This window comes from Oryzias melastigma, linkage group LG9 (assembly GCF_002922805.2).
Source record: "Oryzias melastigma strain HK-1 linkage group LG9, ASM292280v2, whole genome shotgun sequence".
Classification (NCBI taxonomy): Eukaryota; Metazoa; Chordata; class Actinopteri; order Beloniformes; family Adrianichthyidae; genus Oryzias; species Oryzias melastigma.
The window spans coordinates 32,728,258-32,746,714 of record NC_050520.1 but is presented as its reverse complement, the minus strand read 5'-3'; the positions used below and the strand labels follow the sequence as shown (position 1 = coordinate 32,746,714).

The following is an 18,457-nucleotide window of genomic DNA, read 5'->3' as shown; positions in this document are numbered from 1 at the left end:
TTGAAGTTTTTAAATCTATGATTTTACTGAGGTGTGTCAGAACAAACCCACACGACTATTTCATTGAATCCTTTTTATTAGAAAATAAACTTTTTGTAGGGAAAATGAAAGTGGTCAGCAGCAACAAAATAACAACACTTAAAACTGGAGCACTGGAACTCATTGTGGAACAACCTTAACATTTCTTCAAACATTATAAAATATAGACTTTAGTGGAGTTATTTAAGTATGAGTTAACCTGAGCTAGGCAGACTCAGGGATAAGGTAAGATTATTGACTGTTCCTCAACATGTGCAAAAAACTTTATGTCTAGCTTTAAAAACTTTAGACAATAGAAAAATAACTAAATATATTTGTAGAAAATGCACAGTAAATATTAAAACAACACAAAGAACTCCTGTTCATTCTCAGTTTCTCTCTTCTTCTTGGAACATAAACTTGTGACATTTCAACACATGGACAGTTTTTCTAACGATGCTGTCTGCCTTGATCAGAGGGGCGGGGCTTGCTGGTGGTGCTGATCCCTGAGAAGTGATTGGCAGAAACCTCAACGTCCTCAGACAGCAGCCTTGATCTCTGCAGAGGAAAGACAGGCAGATCAGTTTAGAGCACTTCCTTGATATCTCTGAAACTCCATGGTGGTTCTGATTCTGTTTACTTTCGGTTGTGGTATCTGTATGCATCGACATCCCCATATTGCCTAATTTTAGTTATTTTTTAGGTTGCATGTTAGTTTGTCATGTGTATACACAATGCCATCCAAAAAGGCAAAGTATGCCTTCCTGAAACACCAAGCACCAAGTACGGCCCCTCCACATTTGGTCCGGCCCCCAAACACTATCACAGACCCATTATTTAATTATTTAGTTTTCAATCTAACTACATGATTGAGAGCCACACAGAACGTGACTTTTTATTCCAGCCTTCTATATTCTTTGCCTCAATCTGAACTCCCAAATCCTCGTCAAATTGAACTGAATACGAAGTTCTCCTTCCACATTTCAGTTCATCTGGTCTCAGTGCGATCATGAAGATGCTTTTTTTTTTTTTTTTTTAACAGCACACTCTGTTCTGCATCCTGATTGGCTGGAGACCTTGTCAATCTCCTCTGTGCATGTTTTCCTGCAGAAACGTGCAGTTCTTCAGACCCACATAAATCTATAATCGTGGTCAGATTAATAGTTTTCATTCTACAATCCTGGATTTAAAAATGCCCATGTCTGTCTGAGAAAAGTGGACAAAGTATGTAGTGGAGTTTAACATCTATAATCCTAATTCACAGGTTTAACCATCACGAGTTTCACCGGCATGAGTTTTTTTTGGAACGTAGCTCCCCCAATAACACAAGGAATATAAGTTTCACTTTCGATTTGTTTCCCATGCATCACCATGTGTGTGTGTGTGTGTGTGTGTTGGGTTGGGGTGCGCGTGGGTGTGTGTGTGTGCAAAGTGACCGTTTGCGCACATGAGGGAGAGACAGAGGGGAAGGTGCAACAAGTGACAAACAAAATCAACACAAAAACCTAAAAAATGAGTGACTCTGACAAAAATCTGGAACAATTTCACTCAAACTGATAATCAGAAGACATAATTTAGAATCTGCAGAAAACGAATTTCAAACAGAACCGACTCCAAAACCAACCTGAGCAGACATGAGAACAACTTTCTCCAGAACAGATCAAATACTGATAAAAGAAACCAAATCAGATATTTGGCATTTCTAAATGCTGAATACCAAATTCTTTTCGTTTTGAACATTGTAATTATTACTTTGGGTTGTGGTTGCAGTGTCATTAAAAGTTGAATAATAAATTATTGTTTTTTGTTTTTAACATTTATTTTGTACATTTTACCTGGTAGGAAAATAAAATCTTTAACATACTTACACTAAAAAGTATAAAAACATATTTTTACATTAGTTATTAATTTTGTGCATACGTTTATTTAATATGGTTATTAATAAAACAACAACAAAACGACCTAAAGATCATCTTGGGACATCCAGATCACTGGCAAGCATCCTGTGTGAGGAGCTGCAGCTCTCCAACGTCAAAGAACCAAGATAGGAGAGGATTCCCGAGTTATTGCTTTAACTTTTGGAATGTTTTAGATTTATTTGCTCTGTGAAGATTACAGAAATGGATTGGTAAGATGTGATTGTGAGCGGCTTTCTGTAAAAATATAATTGCTACCTTTAGACACACCCTGTATTTGTACACTTTCTCTATTATCCTACAAACCGACCCGGCCCCCCATCAGAGAAGAAAACAGTTATGTGGCCCTTATAAGACACAGTTTGGGGACCCCTGATTTATACTAGTCACTTTAAGAAAGAGCAGGAGGAACCAAATGGGTGGTCTTCAGCCTAAATCTCTCAGAGAGAATGAACATTTGGTGTTTGTTGGAGAACGTTCAGCTGTACTGACCTGACTGCTCCTCTTCCTTACAGATTGTCCCTTTTTTCTCCCCTGGTGCTCCTCTGCCTCCTTACTCAACTCTGGTTCCTCATTCTGGACCGTCTCCACCTTTTTGGCTTGCGGCATCGTTGCCAGGAGGGCGGGGAGAGTGAAGCAGGACAGGAAGCGGGCCTTCAGCAGCTGGTAGGCGGGGTTAGTGGAAAAGCGCTGCGCCACCATCAGACGCACCAGCCTCACCTGCTCCTCCTCAAACTGCTCCCCCTCCAACTGCTCCTCCTCCAACTCCTCTTCCTCTCCCTGCTGCTCGTCGGTGGGAGCTGCACCGAGACAAGAAACATACCTGAGCACTTACAGTCCCTTTTAGTGACCTTCAATGATGCACCAGCTGACAAACCTGCAGCTCCATGCTCAAGGTGGTAGCTGGCTCCGTTCCAGTCTGAGGTGGAATCTGACATGAAAAGTGGAGGGCGGGTGGAGCGGCCGACAGGATCAGGTCTGGATTGGGCTGGGGGCTGTCTGGGTTTGGGCCTTTCGTGAACCAGCTCCAGTGACGACTGTGTCAGGGACTTCTTGGCCCGCAGCAGGGCAGCCATCATGTTCAGAGAGCTGACAAAGGGGGGCAGGTACGGCAAAGCTACCCTCCCAGCAGGTACTCCGCCTCTTCCACTCAGCCAATCTTGTATGTTTCCATGAGGCTCTTGGAATATCAGGGAGGGGTCAAAGCTGACTCCTTTGCTTCTGAGGGGAGAAGCCAGACCAGATTGTGCATTTATCACACCCTTATGAGGGGGAGTAGACTGCAGCAGGGAGGGAGAATTCTGATTCAGGAGAAGTGGCGGGGAAGGGGAATGCTGAATGGGCTTAACGGGGGAGAGATGTGCGGAGACAAATGCTGCTTTCAGTCCAGCAGACTGAGCTGTTGGAGGTAGAGGAGAGCCTGAACTCCTCCCTGGGGAAGGAAGGCAGGGGGGGCCTTTGAGCACCGTCAGAGCTTGTGGTTGAGCCATCTGAACAAACCCCGCTGGAGTCATCACCCACATGGCCTGAGTGGGTAGAGAGCTCTCCCCGGCGGGTTGAGCCCCCACGGAGGAATCATCGGCAACTTTACCCTTTGAAGGAGACTTCTTTCTACGAGAGGAGAGCTTCTTCATTTTTGTTTCAATCTGGAAGCAGAAAGCACACAAACTATGAAGGAGAAGTGCAAGAACACTGAGTGAAAGAAGGGCAAACATCCCCTTCCAGCACGCAGCTGAAGCTCTGAGCCTTTGCACACACTTTTAGTGACTCAACAGGAAGAAAAATGAACCACGCTCTTTTAGGGGAAAAACACAAACTCCCTGTGGGTCGCATAAATCAGCCTTGTGACATTCTGGAAAGATGCCGACACTTTCGGGTTAAATCTGACCTATGGTGTTCCTTAACCCAGAAACTAATAAAAACAAAGTGCAAGTTTCAATCTCATAGTACCGATACACTTTTTTCTTTTCCAGTCTCATAAAAACACAGCTTTTGACTCCCAATGATCTTTTCTCTCAATCAATCAATTTTAATAACAAAGGTTTAAATGTATTCACTGAATCTTTTACAATAAAAAAGTTGGTGGTTTATGTAAATAAAAAATATTTTTATTCTTTTAGGGCAGGAAATTGATCAAACAAAAATTTACGAATTAATCGCGATGCTGGGAAAAATTTATTGCAATAATTGTTATAGATTACAGAATTTGGCAACCATTCATAATCACAACTGTACATTTAAAAAGCTTATTTTTATTTAATGCTGTCAATCGATCAAAAATAACTAATCAGATTAATCACACTTTTGGATTGTGATTAATCACAATAATCGCAATGCTTTACTAGGTAAATTTATATGACAATATGCGACTTTTGAACAAAAACAGGCCAGACAGAAAATTATTTCTTCATTCTTATTTTAGGAAATTTTTAAATTTGTAACCCAGAAGTGTTATTTGTGTGCACGGGACTGACATACAGCCATAAGAAAAGAACCTGCACAATTAAAAAAAAAAGAAGTTCTGGTCACATAGCCCGACATCTATCACTGCGTAGGCCGCTTTAAAACGAAGTTTTCCTTCATCTTCTGGACAAAAAAAGCAGTAAGAGGTAAACTTTCTCTCTGAACTGATGATTTATTTAACCTATCATGATGATCAGAATTCATTTCACTTTTATTGCCGGACAATGAATCAAAAAGTCAGCTTTTTTTGAAAAGCGATCTAAACTGTACACATAACAAGAATGAATATTTATTTATTTTATAAGTGCCCATGCTAGAAGTGTGATAAAACTGTGTAATAATGTGATTATAAAAACGCAAAATGGAAGACTGCTTCTTTGTGAGGTGTAGGGAATTTACGTAAATAAATATTAAAGCCATAATTCTTTTAGATATATCGCATGCATTAACGCATTAATGTTCACAGCCCTAATTATTATTATTGTTATATTATTATTATTTCTGTATTAAAAACAGAAAAAAATAGCACAGGAAACACAAAAGGTTTGAGTGGAAAACACCAGAAGAAAAATAGTGTGATAAACTCTTTACTGCAGTCCCTCCGTCTTCTTACCTGGACCTTCAAAGCCTCCTGGTAAGCTTTGGCCTTCACACTAAGCCTTCGACACCTCTTCCCTTTCTGGGTCTCTCCTGCATCAGCATCACCCACCGTCTCCTCATCCAGCAGCTTGTCCTCTCTCTCCCTTTTCTTTCCTGTGACTGGACGATTTAGGGGTTTAGTAGTCGAGGTGTTAATCTGGCGGCAGCTGTGGTGGCTGTAGTTGTGATCAGTGGGCAGAGATGATAGGGGAGCTGAAGACTCATTGCTAGCCAGAACGGGATTGGAGGGAGTCTGGTTGGAAGGTCTGGATGTCTGCAAAGAAAGAGAAGCACAAAGTTAGGTGGAACAGAAAGTCCACACAACAACTGAGCATCTGCACAGAAATAAAGAACTTGATGAGACTTCTGGGAATGAATCTCAAAGTAATCCACCAAACCATGCTTCTTCTCTTTAAAGCTTTTCTTTAAAGTCCAACTCTGATCATCTATTGATCTATTTTAAGTGTTCCCAGTGCTCTTTTAAAATTTTGAAATTTTGAAATGTTAACTAATTCAGATTGATCAATGCTTACTGGCAATGGTGGTATTGTGATAAAAATGGCAAGTAAATGTATTTGGTTGAAGCCTGAAGTTAGCCATTTTCTAGGGATGATGTCACACTCACTCGGTCCAGTATTCCTATAGAGTCAAAGCTAAGACCACAGTGCAGGGAGGTAGCTGTACTGTAAAATGGCCAAACAAAAGGTGTATGAAGACTTTAAATACTTTGGGTAAAAAATCCAGGTCAACTCAGTGTGGGAAAGAGGTGATGCTGGTTGGAACAGGTGGATGAAGGTGTCAGGTGTGATGTGTGACAGAGGAGGGTCAGCAAGAATGAAGGAAAAGGTGGACAATACTGGTGAGAGCCGCCATGCTGATGGTTTTAGAGACAGTGTTCCCTCTGCTGCTTCCATTGTTTGAAGCACTCAAGATAACCACAATAATATTTCCTATATTTAGGGACTGGATAGTCCACATTGATGCAAACAATAAATAAGAAGAGTCTGGTATCTTTTTGCAATATTTTGACCAACTATTTCTAGTAGGACTTCAGTAAATTGGAGTCTCCAGAAAGAGCCTCTAACTCAGACTCACCTCAGGTTTCTGAGTCAGCTCTTGAATCTTTTTTTTGCCATGTTTTGTGCTGTTGTCTATCCCTTTCACACATGTCAGCGACGTAGCAGAGGAACTCCTGCCTGCAGAAATTGGCTCCGCCTCCATCTGCTCCATGCCTCCAGGTGAGTTAGTGGCGGAGCTGGGAGCAGCAGTAATGTGATTAGGAGTGGATCGAGCATCTTGATTTCCAGTCAAAGTGAGGCTGGAGCACAAAGCGTGGTTTTGGGAGGAGGATGGAACTATAGCTGCAGCGTTTGGTTTAAAGTCTGATATATTCCAAAGTAATGGGACTACAGGGCTTTGAAAAACCTGTGAAGCTTCAGCGCATCCTGCAGGACTGAGTCTTTTAGGAGCAGGCAGGGCTGTGGAAGGGAAGGGGGCAAAGCTCAAGGAAGCATGTTGGTGTACAACTGGATGAGGAATACGGACGAGTTGAGGTAATGGAGCATGTGGGGTCTGTGGAGGCACATGGAGAAGGAGGCGGGGCTGAGTATGAAGCGGCATGAAGGAGAACAGAGGAGGAGGAGTCTGGAACTCTGTATTTTGCAGCATATTACGCTTGTCCACCTCTGCATTCTGTTGCTGCATCTGCCTCCTCTGCTGAAGGATTTGAGCAACAGTCTTTGGAACCTGAACAGGGGAGGGGCTCAAAATAGGAGTTTGAATTACAACCTTGTTCCTCCTATTCTTGATGACCTCCTTGCAGCCGATGACATCCACGTTCTCCGCTTGGAGGAGCAACAGGAAGAAGGAGGTTGAGGAGAACCCCCTCTTCTCGGCGTTCTCTCTAAGTACATCCACAGCCTTGACTTTGGTTGTCATTGGAATCAACAGGTTGCCGATCCACGGCGTGACAGCCGCTTGCAGCTCATAGTCGATCGCCAGATTGGTCTCTTTGCGTTTGACCTTCTGTTTTCGGCGGCAGCTTTGACCATTTAGCTTGTGAGACCGGTAGATCAAGTAGACTTGGAGCTGCTTAGGCGACAACATCATCATGGCACTCCTTTTGTGTCTCTCCTCCCAGGGTAATTCTTTTGGACATGGTCCTATAATCACAGAGCGTCCGCATTGTCCCAGGATGGTTGATCTGGTTGGTTTTCCTGTAGCACCATCAGATGTTGGTGGTAAAACGGCCAGACGGGAGCACAGGTGGGAGACTGGCGCCACCTTCTCGGTGGGAACCCACCTCTCCATGGGAGGGATGCGGTACGGCTTTTCCTCCTGCCTCTCCAGTCTCACTTCCTCCTTGTCGATTTCCCTCTTCTGGATCTCTTCATCACTATCCATGTACGGAATCACAAAATCCTCATCCTCCTCCTCTGTAAGTTCCTCCTCCTCTGTCAGTTCCTCCTTCTTCACTTGAACAAGTCGCTTTCTGATGCCCTTCCTCGCTCTGGAGGCAGCTTTTGTCTTCCCCGCTTTTCTTTCCTTTCCTTTCTTGGAAGAACCCTTACCTTTCCGTTGACCCTGCAGGAGGGAAATAGTGTCACATCATCAGCTTAGGTACACAACTGCTTAACATAGCACTCATTTACGAGATACATCTAACCATGAATTTGATTTGTATTTTCTTTTATCTTCAGCATATCTTAAAAACATAATTTTTCTCAGAATGTGATCACCTTTATGTCAGTGCAGTTGTTTGATCATCTCATCCAGTTGTTTTTGAGCGCGCTATAAGGTCATTTTGGCAAAAGCAGTTGGCATAGGAAGACTCAGTGTATCACTGAATGATTTTAAGACGTATTTAGTCTTAGAAGTTTTTCTCTTGGTAAACTTTTGTCTAAAATTTTCCAGAGCAATCTAAAAGTGAAATAGGTTAATGACTTTGCTTACTACGGTGGCCCGGAGGGACAAATCACATCAAGAAATCATTCTATGCAAAAACATATTAAAGATCACAATAACACTTAAAAAAACAGAAGAAAATAATAATAAAAAAAAACAATGTTATATTTTAAAAATCAAAGCAAAATTCCAGAAACAAATAAATAAATAAACCCTTTATTACCTTGCTTTTTCTAACGCATGTTCTAACTTGGAACAGTCTACTTTCATACTTAAATATTCAGAATTAAATACTCCCAAAATAATCTTAACATAAAAATGTGTTAGTTTTTTTATTCAGGTATTGAGCCTTTCTTGAATATGATTATTTCATGCTCAAAAATGCTGTTGCTGCCCCTCTTTGTGTGACAGTATAGACGGGCAGCCAGTTACTGAAGAGGCCAAACGGGCTCACCTGAGAAGGAGATTTGTTCATCTTTCTCCACTCTCTCAAACACTGACAGTCCAGACGATTAGGAATCTCCGCAGCGATCTTTGCCCAACGACCTGGACACCATCAGGTTAGTTAGAGATCATTTTCATTCATTTTATTTTATTTTATTTTAAAGGTTGGAGCTTCTTTCTCAAAAGATAACCTGAAAAAAAGTACAAGTTCATAGTCAGGTACAGACAACAAAATCTCCCAGCAGTATACTATGGTTATTTTTGAGTGTATTAATATTTTAAAGTTTTAGGATAGGCAGATTTGTGCTTAACAGTATCAGTTCACTGACAAACAAGTGTGTGTGTCATTATGTGCTTACACAAAAGAAGAACAAAAATGTTATGTTTCCAAAGAGGAGCAACTTTAAACTTCAGTTCGCCGCTATAAAACAGAAAAACTAACTGAAGATGATCAAAATATCTGCAATCCCTCTGGATCTACAGATTCAAAGCCTGATCAGTCTACAACTCTGCTGGAAATGGAGAGCAAACGTTTCTGATTCACAAAGCCTTTTTTTTAAGACCCACTCCGATAAAAAAAAAAAAAAAAAAACTAAAACTGTTTTTTAAGTTTTTAACATGCTTTGCTGGAATTTTTCTGATGATGGAGGACATATATAAAGAAAATGAAGCCTAAAATTGAAAGTGAGTTTAGCTCATGGTGTTCACACTGGACAAGCAGACCTTTTGCTGCTGTTTTCTAGCGTATGTCAGCCACCTGCTGTTGGGAGAGGTCTGGTGCGGAATGTCAAAGCAGTGCAAAGTTCACGATTTATGGTACAAAATTGAAACAATTCTGTTTATTACCAGTGTCTTTGCAATGGCAGACATAGACTAGAAAGTTGCATTACCTGCAAGGGTGAATGTTTTTTGTTGAATGTGATCGGCGAAGATTCAGAAACTGTTTGATGAAGAAATTTACAGTAAATGCTGAAGGGATCTACTGAAAATGCTAAATCTACACAGCTAAAGCTTTTACAAAATGCTAAAGTTGTTAAAGGAGTTTAAGTTACAGAAAGTGCACAAAGAAGTTTGAAGAATTTCTTGTAAAATAGCACAAATTGCGTAAATTTAAAAATGCGTAAAAGCTAAGAATTCCAAAAGTACAAGCATGAATGTCGTGAGAATGTTGAACATTTTGATTTCAATATTGCTTACGTTTCAAAGTGCACAAAGTTTTTGAAGGATTTGAAGAATTTCCTATTCATTTTCAATGGGGGCTAAAAAATAGCATAAACTGCGTAAAATCTTAAAAACCGATACCAAAAGTACAAGCAGTCACTACCAAATCCAAGCCCCTGATTGGTCTAAATTCAACCTGGTTTAATTATGGCTGTGCCTTTTCTATGCAAAGGCAAAAAACTGTCGTAAAAACTTGCATAGACTTTCACTGGAAATGGCCGGTGTGAATGTAGCTTCACTTGTAGAAAAACAAATCCATGTATGTCTTTGTTTCCCTGTCCGAGCAACCATCTGGCTCAGATCTGTACGGCTGGACGGCTCCAATATTGCTCTCCATTTCTGCTGTTATGGCATTGTTGGGTTGGGGGTGTGAGGGGTTGTAAGCTAGTGGGAAAGCAGGGGAACAGAGAGCTCCCAGATACCGAGAGGGGAAAAGGAGGTGGGGTGCCCCTTGCCAATAGTAGAGCCACTCTGCAGAAACTATGTCCTAGAAAATAACAGATTTTTGGCTAAAAATGATAAAATCATAAATCAACGACCACCGGGGATGCTTTTACAATAAATTATAAGATGATTGGACTGGATACTTTCTCTTTAACTGATTTGAAAACGGAAAATTTGGAGTCATAAGAAAGAGTTTGAGTTTAAAATTGAGTACAGCTATACATTTTCTACACTTTGGGGTCACATGGTTGCTGGAGCCTATCCTAGCTACTGTTGGGTGAAGGCGGGCTACACCTAGGTTAGATTTCTGGTCTGTGCTGCCATTTGGTCCACAAATTTTGAATTTTCTCAGGTTTTTTTGGAGAGTAGAAGAGGTGCTTCAACTGTTAGCTAGGTTGTATTCACATGTCTGTTTAAAATTCTGCCAGCAGACGGAGACTCCACTGCATCTGAATCCAGGTTACGATGTGTGCATCTTACCAACTCCATGTTTGTCAACCAGCTTTCGGAGCAGTTCTTTCTCCTTCCTGTTGAATGCTCCTTTCTTCACCCCCGCTTTCAGGCAGTCGTGATACCTGCACAAAAACGTATGTTTCTTCTTCACTGACACACAGAAAAGCTGGCTGTTTGCACGGCCTGTGAGCTCTTACCTCTCCCTACAGGCCATGATGCTGCGTCCAGGGACCTCCATCCGCACCCTCCACCAGCACTCTCCAAGACGAGAAATCGCCCGCAGCAAAAGCTGGAAGACAAAGAGATGGAGGCATCATCAAAACAGTTACCTGAGCACTAGCAAGCAGCAGCTATTGAAGTTTACGTACTTTGTCCTCCTCTTTGGTCCAAGCACCTTTTCTCAAGCTTGGGTCCAAATTCAGGGTCCATCTGTTGAGGAGCTGCGTTGGATCACGGCCCTCGATGAAGTAACTGACTGGAACAGACGGAGATAGAAGGCTCACAAAAAGGTGCAGGAGACCGAAACAGGCTCAGTGTGAGTGAGATCTCCTCACTCTGTGTGTATGGGATGAAGTTTCCAATCCTCATTTTGTTCACCAACTCTCTCAGGAGCGTGTCTTCCTCCGGAGTCCAGCTGACTCGCTTCAGAGACTGGGACACGAAGCGCTGGAACACTTGGAGGCACATGAAAGCCGTCCTTCCCGTCTAAGAAGGAAAAATACTACCTTAAATAAAACTACTTTGAGTGAGAAAACATATCAACCAAACATTAGTGCCTTAAAAAAGAAAAAAATAATATTGCTATCAACAGAGATATAAAGAACATTTAAGGAATTTAAATATTGCTAAGTGTCCCAACTATGAATAAAAACAGGCAGGAATATTATTCCAGAATAAATTAATTTAAACCTTAAATAATGTTCAATGTTTTACTCTCTATAGATATATATTAATTTAAAATTATACAATAATAAAAGTAAGTGCAAGATAACATTGGGTCATTAATAACAATAAAATAAAATGATCTTGAGGGTCGGATATGATTACCCAGAGGGCCTTGACTTTGTCATATGTGACTTAGAGTTTTAAACCGGCAGATTGTGATGATCTACATTTGTTTTAAGGTTTTGAGAACAAAGTTTAACTTCAAAAATATGACTTTACTTCTGAGGTCCAGTTTAGACTCCTAAAGACTCCCTCTGTTCATCCTTCCTAAACGGTTTCTGCAAAGCAGCAGGTTTTCACGAGAAACTCACCTCTGAGTTGTGAATTTCTAATCAACACTGGCTCACCGTTTTTGTACATTATTACTCACTAAAATATCTGTTAAATGAACTGAAGATTTCAGCCTTCCACTAAAAACCAAAAGATCAGAGATAAAAATTATAGGAAAGGTCTTTTCTTCTCCTCACCCCAAGTTCCAGAGCAATGGCCTCCCAGTGCCTCTCGTCGTGTCTCCTGCTGACCTCCTTCAGCTGCTGCACCTCCTCTTTACTCCATGTTGTCTTATTGATAGACGGATGAAGGTAGTTTTGCCAGAAAAGACGGATGTCCTCTGGTTCTTTCGTTCCTTCAAACTAATCCAGAGGAGATCTCAGAGCTTGAATACACACTATCATTTGACTGATCAGTCAATTAACCCTTTAATGCCAGAGCTCCAGTGTTTATGTTCTTTGATTTACTGTAATTTTTAAAATGTTAACAACGTCTGAAAAGTTACAGAATTTTAAAGGGTTAACATCAACACTTACGTCAATATTTGAGATTTTCGGCCAGTCGTGCTCTTCATACCGCAAACCAATCACTTCATGCTCCTTTTTTTCCCTGATCAGTCAAAGAAAATCATGTTTGGAAAGAATGGTACGCTCTGATTAACAGGTCATGTATGACAACTTTTAAAGAAACATTTGATTCACTTTTTTTCCTGGCATTACCTGAGTTTGTCGATCTCATCCTCCAAGCTGACTATCTGCTCCCTCAGCGACTGTTTATCTGCTTCCTTCGCCACCGACAATTTCTGGGACAAGTAGTCCACCCTGGAGATCACACAGATCAGATCAGAAACCCTAACCCGTGACGCCAACGGCAGCAGCGTTGAAACTCTTACTTTGAGAGTTTGGGCTGGATGAGTCTCTTCAATCCATCCTGAGCGACAGAGTAGATCAGCAAAGTTTTCTGCCAATTTTCCCCTGAGCACAGATAAGAGACACTGATGATGAGCGCAGTGATAGACGAGTGGGAGGCACTCATGTTCACACTAGATTAACACGGCTATCCCTACATCGTTTCTGTTTCAGCTTCCTGTCATCCAGACACACTGACATCCTGAGGGCTTTTTGCTTTGTTTCCTCGTTTGCTGGAGGACCCTAAAATTTAAAAATAAATTAGACAACGACTTTTATTGGTTAATCTTAAAACAAAAAAGAAGTGTGTTTATCTGTCTTACCAGTCCAGTCAGTTTGTCTTTGAAGTAGGGCTTCAGGAAGCGGCCCAGGAACATCCTGACTGGCTGCTGATAGGACGAGCGAGAAAGCTGGCCTCTAGAAGACTCTTTGAACGGCCCGCTCATCTGAGCTATGAGCTCCTCCTGCAGGGGAGAGCATGACATCTAAAATCCTGACATCTGTCTCCTGCTGTGGGTCAGTGGTTGTATGTCTCTGCTCACCTGCTGCTTCTGGTTGGTTGATAATAGAAGTTCCAGGTTATCCAGAGTCTCTTGCACCACCTGCTGGTAGACAAGGTTCAACTGTAGGCAGGACTCCACCGACTGAGTCAGACCGAGGTCACTCTTCAACGACACACAAATAAAGAAAGGCAAACTGATGAGACCGGAACTTAAAGAGAACTCTGACAGCACTGAAGTGAGGAACTAACCTCGTCGCTGGAGCTGCTGCTGTCTTCATCTGCAAGAAAATCAGAGATGGAGAGTCATCATGATGGCCTCCACCAGTGTAGCATGTTTGTATCTAGTGCAGGGGTCTGCGACCTTCAAAATCTAAAAGAACCATTCAGGTGGATTTCTCACTGAATACAACCCAGTAGGAGACATAAAGTCTTCCTTCACCCTTTTAAGAAATAAGACATTGATTTGTATTTATGCTATTGTTACTACTATGATAAACTGTTGTTCATTTTGCATGAATAAAACACAAACGGTAAAGGAAAATCACCTTTTTCCCTTTGAACAGAACTTTCTTTCAAAATAAAAGACACCCTGCCGCATTTGATTGTCTCAATGGAGCAAAAGTAGTAGTAGCAAGTGTAACATCAGCAGTGCTTCAATTAAAATAGTAAATTTTTCTGTTGTTGATGCATCTCTACCAGAAATGTAAGTTTAACGAACCAAAAAGAAATCAAAGCTAATTAAGGGACCTCTGCCATAGTTTTTGAACACACTTAAAATTCCTTATTTTTTCAAAAATAGAAAATTTGCTTAATAATCTGGTGCACCTTAATACTGATTGTGCTTATTGACTTGGATTGATTTCTTTTGTAGTTCAGGACAGGACGCACAAAAATAGTAGTTCGACTTATGATATGCACTGTCCTTCAACTGTTTGCTAATGAGTTAAAGCTTGAATTAGTTTACTTTTTTCCCTTTTACAACTTCCTCACTTCTTACTTTATATTTACTTTTCAATATTTAGAAACATATGTTTTCTTTAACCAAAGAGCAACAGTGTAGGGGTGAAAGAGCAACATGTGGCTCCGGAGCTGCAGGTCGCAGACCCGTGATCTAGTGGTGCTGGCAGAGGTATCACACTGCTTCTCATTTACCCGTTTGCTCACATAAACACACATGAACCTTTATGGGAGTGGCTATGCCTCTTAACCCAACCCACTGAGAGTGAGTACTGCTTACTGACTGTATAAGAGAACTGGACAGAGCGATTGTGATGAAATGACTTGCTTCAACCTCCAACCAATTTAGTTGCCTTTTTTTTTTAAATACAGACCCCACCCTCTTGGAACCAGACATAATCAGTCAAAAGTCTGAATCAGTCCAAGTTGATGTTTCTATTATGTTTATGTAATATTTAATATGTTTCTGGCCAATCAGGAGTGAGCTTGTTTGAAGGCCACACCCCTAGCACTTGAAAGTCAGCTACACAAAATATGTCAATCGAATGCTGGGTAATGACTGGGTAATAGCTGTTTATTTCTCTATAGAAGTCGATGGGATTTTGGCTTCTTGAAGCCAGCAGGTACTTCCTGTTGGAACATGTGGGGGAAGAGTCAGTCCAGTTCTTATTTACAGTCAATGCTATGACATTTCACCCAAAGAGAGGGCGATGGGAGCATCAACAATTTTGGTATCGACTACTCTATTAAAGTATTGATTACTAATTAATAAATGAGAAAATGAGAGTGCACACCCCCAGCCCTCAACACATTGACATCAGTCACGTGACCAGAGGAATACGCGTTGTGCATGTTACCCTTAGCAACAACACGGCATTAGTAGGTGCTTTTAGAAAGTATTGTATTTTTTACCTTGCACATTAAAACTGGTACATGGCTAGTTATTGATAGTAATGGTTTTTATGATAAATAAATGATATGCTTGGGGAAAAACGTTCACTAATGAGAAATTGCCAGTAATCAATATTGTTAATTAGTATCAAATATTTTATTCAAAAAGTAATTTGTACCATATAAAATCTTAATAGTGTTGTATCACACATCACTACAAAGAAACATTAAAGACCAACTCTGATGAAAAAGGTGTTTTTGATGTTTTTATCATGTTCTTTTGGCATTTTTCTTGTGATGGAGGATGTTTACCAAGAAAATTAAACTCAAAACTGCATTTTTAACTATCTCTCGATTCTAATAGTCATGAATCAAGAGATTAAAAAATGCCACTTGAACCTACACTGGCAAGCCACAAGCTCTCTATTCTATTTCATTCTGATTCATCCGCTTACAGACAAATAGATCCATGTACGTCTTTGTTTTCTTCGTCTGAGCTGGGGTCTGGATCAAAACTGTACAGCTGGATAGCTCCAACATTGCTTACCACTTTTGTTACACTGCTAATGTTAGCTTAGGGTTGTGAGAGATAGTAAGCAAGCAGGAGAGAGAGTAAATAGATGGATGATGGGAAGAGGTGGCAGGCTTACTCCGCAACAACAGTCTTGGCCAAATAACCCTGAGGCAACTTTCTAATGAACTACTGCAGCTCCACAGAATATATGTCTTATATAACGACACAGGTTTTCGATTTTTCCCCCAAACACTAAAATCATACTTTAATGACCATTTGGAAAGCTGGTATCTAGTGTGCTTGAGAACAACGATATGTACCGGACACAACGATGGGAGTGTGTGGTCCAAGCATGTCCTCCAGGTCCTGGATCTCCCTCTGGACTTTCTCCCTCTGAGCTAGAAGACCGGCTGCAGACTGAAACACACACAATCATACCGCAATGAGGATCTGGTTTGGTCCTTGTACTGAAGGTGTCTTTTCTTCTATTACCTGTATCTCCTCGACCTCCTCTACCTCATCATCTGAGTCATCTAAACAAAAGACAAACACACTGATTCAAAGACAGGCAACTGGACAGTATGAACAAGTTGGTGGGTAGACAGATACCTGAGTCACTGCTCAGTAGATCCACCTCAGCGGATGTCACACGCAGGGCCCGCTCCATCTGTTCCACCTCCTCCTGGAGCTTGTCCCTCTCTGCCTTCAGGGAGGCAGACATGGCTATAGAAAAAACACAAGAACACCATGGAAACAGAAGGGCCAGTGTCCAAAGACAAACATAAATAACCCAGTCAAAATCCTTTTTATTCTTATTATATTCTAAGTTTATTAAACACTGAAATAAAACTCACGTAGACTCTGGTCCTGATGCAGTCACAACTGACAATGAAGAGTGTAAATAAAAACCCACTCCTGGCTTAGAAAACTACACTATCAAATATAAACTTTTTAAATTAAAAAATGCGAATTATAGCATGGTGTGAATTAATACCTCACATACACAACAGTGCGGCACACGTGTTCCTTCACTCACCTGCACCTCTTTGGTTCGCCGAGTATGAACTTTCTGCCGCTGGAAATGCGGAGCTCCCCTCAACGCAGCCTCAACGTTAGCATATTACCCATCAGGCTGTGCGAGAAGACAAATGCTCCAGCGATTTTTCAAATTTTCTTTTACTCTCCTGCTATTCTATATTTCAAAAATGAATGAAATGTTGCTTAACATCATATATTGTTCATATTTAGGTTTTAAATGTAAAAGAAGAAACTACTATTCACAATGAAGATGTTTATTCGCTCCACTTCCTGTGTTATTCTTCCGCTTTAAAAACGTCACGTGATCATTAGGACTTCTTTAATTTTTATGGCGTGTAGAAATGATTTTTCTCTTTTTGTATTGAAAATAACAGAGCACAATTTTATAAACCATGGATTGACAAATAAACCGTAAACTATTACTTTATGCTTTTATTCTTACATTTTAGTAAGGTTTACTACTAGATATGCCTGTTAAGCAAGATGATGTTCTAGCCTTCTACTCTTTTCTTTATCTAAGAAAAACACAAATATTTTTTATTGAACATTTAAAGAATAAAGTACAAAAATATAACAACATTAAAATACAAGAACATAACAGAATTATAAATAAAAGTCATGAATATGTTTAACTTTTAAAATTCTAATCTGTTGAAAACAAGAACTTTGTCAAACCTGCATCCAGACTGGAGTGACCCTGGATTCTTGCATAAGAAAAATCAAACGATTTTCAATTCTTTTTCTTCTTCTTTTTTTTTTTTTTGCACTGGATTAATAAAAACATGTCAATTTTAAAGAGAGAAAAAAGTTTAACATGTTGTTTAAATTTACTTTATTCTAATCTCAGTGGGATATCTCTTCTTATTCCTAACACTGCCAGACCAGTAGATTTTTTCTGAAAGAAAGACCACATCACCCACATCTCTGAATCTCCATACGTTTAAAACATATTTATTTTATTACTTTGTTTAGCTCTTTTATGCAGTAGATTTTAAAGACTTGAACAGCCTATTCCAGATAATCAGTTCTGCTTACTAAAATATCATGATTATTTAAAAGATCAGACTCAAGCTTGGAGACAATTAAGATTTATTTATTTCTGCTTCCAAGCAGAACTTCATCCTCTTTTCTCTATCTGTTCCATCAAACTTAAACACTATGTATACATCCTGGCATTATTTTTTCGGCTGTATTTTACTGTTATGCTGTTCATCATCATCATTTTTATTTATAAAGCGCTTTAACACAATTTTAAAATTGAAATTGTTCATTCATTGGTAAAACATCTGGTTAGTTTTGACTGGTTTGGTTCAGTGAGATTAAATAAAATCTTAGTGTAGTTGTGGAAAATCTCAGTCATGCAGATCATGTAATTCTGATCAGATTTTGATATTCAGGGCAGCTGGACTTTAACGGTTGATCTAAAAGTTTCAATGGTCATCCGAGTAGTTTCTTCAGGCCTAGATACTGATTCATTTTCTAATTATTTATTGCATGTGCAGTTCTTCTAAGGTGCGACAACAAAGTTAACTAACATTCAAATGATGCAAAAGTCGACAACCAAGCGATGATCAGAGTAGTCGCCTAATAGTCGTCCTGTTGCAAGGTGGTTATCGCTTGGTGAATTAATTCTTCCACTTCCTGGATTTTAATACATCATCCACATGTTTGAACTAATTTGTGGATGCAGTTATAAGAAAATATATCAGGTCGATGTTTTCTATTCCTTCCTCTTGCAGGTTGGCTAGTGCTGCCGGTCCAACAAAAACTTACCTTAATCTGTAGAACTTCACTGCATTAAAACATCGAACCCATTATATTGGTATGCAAGCAGTAAAATCTTTTTAAAAAAATGGTGATTCCATGATCACAAATTAACCATGGAATATAATTTCTAACATACTTTGACACATTTAGTCTTTTCAGGACT

General features: G+C 40.1%; 1 protein-coding gene across 2 annotated transcripts; it reads right to left on the bottom strand.

The window, feature by feature from the left end:
- Positions 1-58: 58 nt before the first annotated feature.
- snapc4 (small nuclear RNA activating complex, polypeptide 4) lies at positions 59-16,805 on the bottom strand. 2 transcript variants are annotated; one of them, XM_036213717.1, is made up of 23 exons: positions 16,526-16,805; positions 16,344-16,371; positions 16,099-16,212; positions 15,982-16,022; positions 15,810-15,906; positions 13,377-13,405; positions 13,168-13,290; positions 12,949-13,089; positions 12,784-12,868; positions 12,610-12,691; positions 12,437-12,538; positions 12,254-12,326; positions 11,915-12,079; positions 11,057-11,207; positions 10,871-10,977; positions 10,700-10,791; positions 10,530-10,624; positions 8,395-8,486; positions 6,132-7,619; positions 5,011-5,310; positions 2,812-3,580; positions 2,427-2,734; positions 59-576 (listed from the first exon to the last, which is right to left on the bottom strand). In XM_036213717.1, exons 3-23 carry the CDS (start codon positions 16,208-16,210, stop codon positions 469-471), a joined length of 4,560 nt encoding a protein of 1,519 aa, XP_036069610.1. In that variant the 5' UTR covers positions 16,211-16,212; positions 16,344-16,371; positions 16,526-16,805; the 3' UTR covers positions 59-468. The 2 variants fall into 2 exon arrangements, with proteins under 2 accessions (XP_036069610.1, XP_024131710.1); XM_024275942.2 differs by lacking the exon at positions 16,344-16,371.
- Positions 16,806-18,457: the final 1,652 nt, after the last annotated feature.

Coding starts and splice junctions, on each gene's coding strand:
- snapc4 (XM_036213717.1), bottom strand. CDS start 16,210: ATGTCTGCCTCCCTGAAGGCAGAGAGGGACAAGCTCCAGGAGGAGGTG. Junction 15,907..15,981: donor AGGAGGTCGAGGAGATACAG/GTAATAGAAGAA, acceptor TGTGTGTTTCAG/TCTGCAGCCGGTCTTCTAGC. Junction 13,090..13,167: donor CAACCAACCAGAAGCAGCAG/GTGAGCAGAGAC, acceptor TCTCCCCTGCAG/GAGGAGCTCATAGCTCAGAT.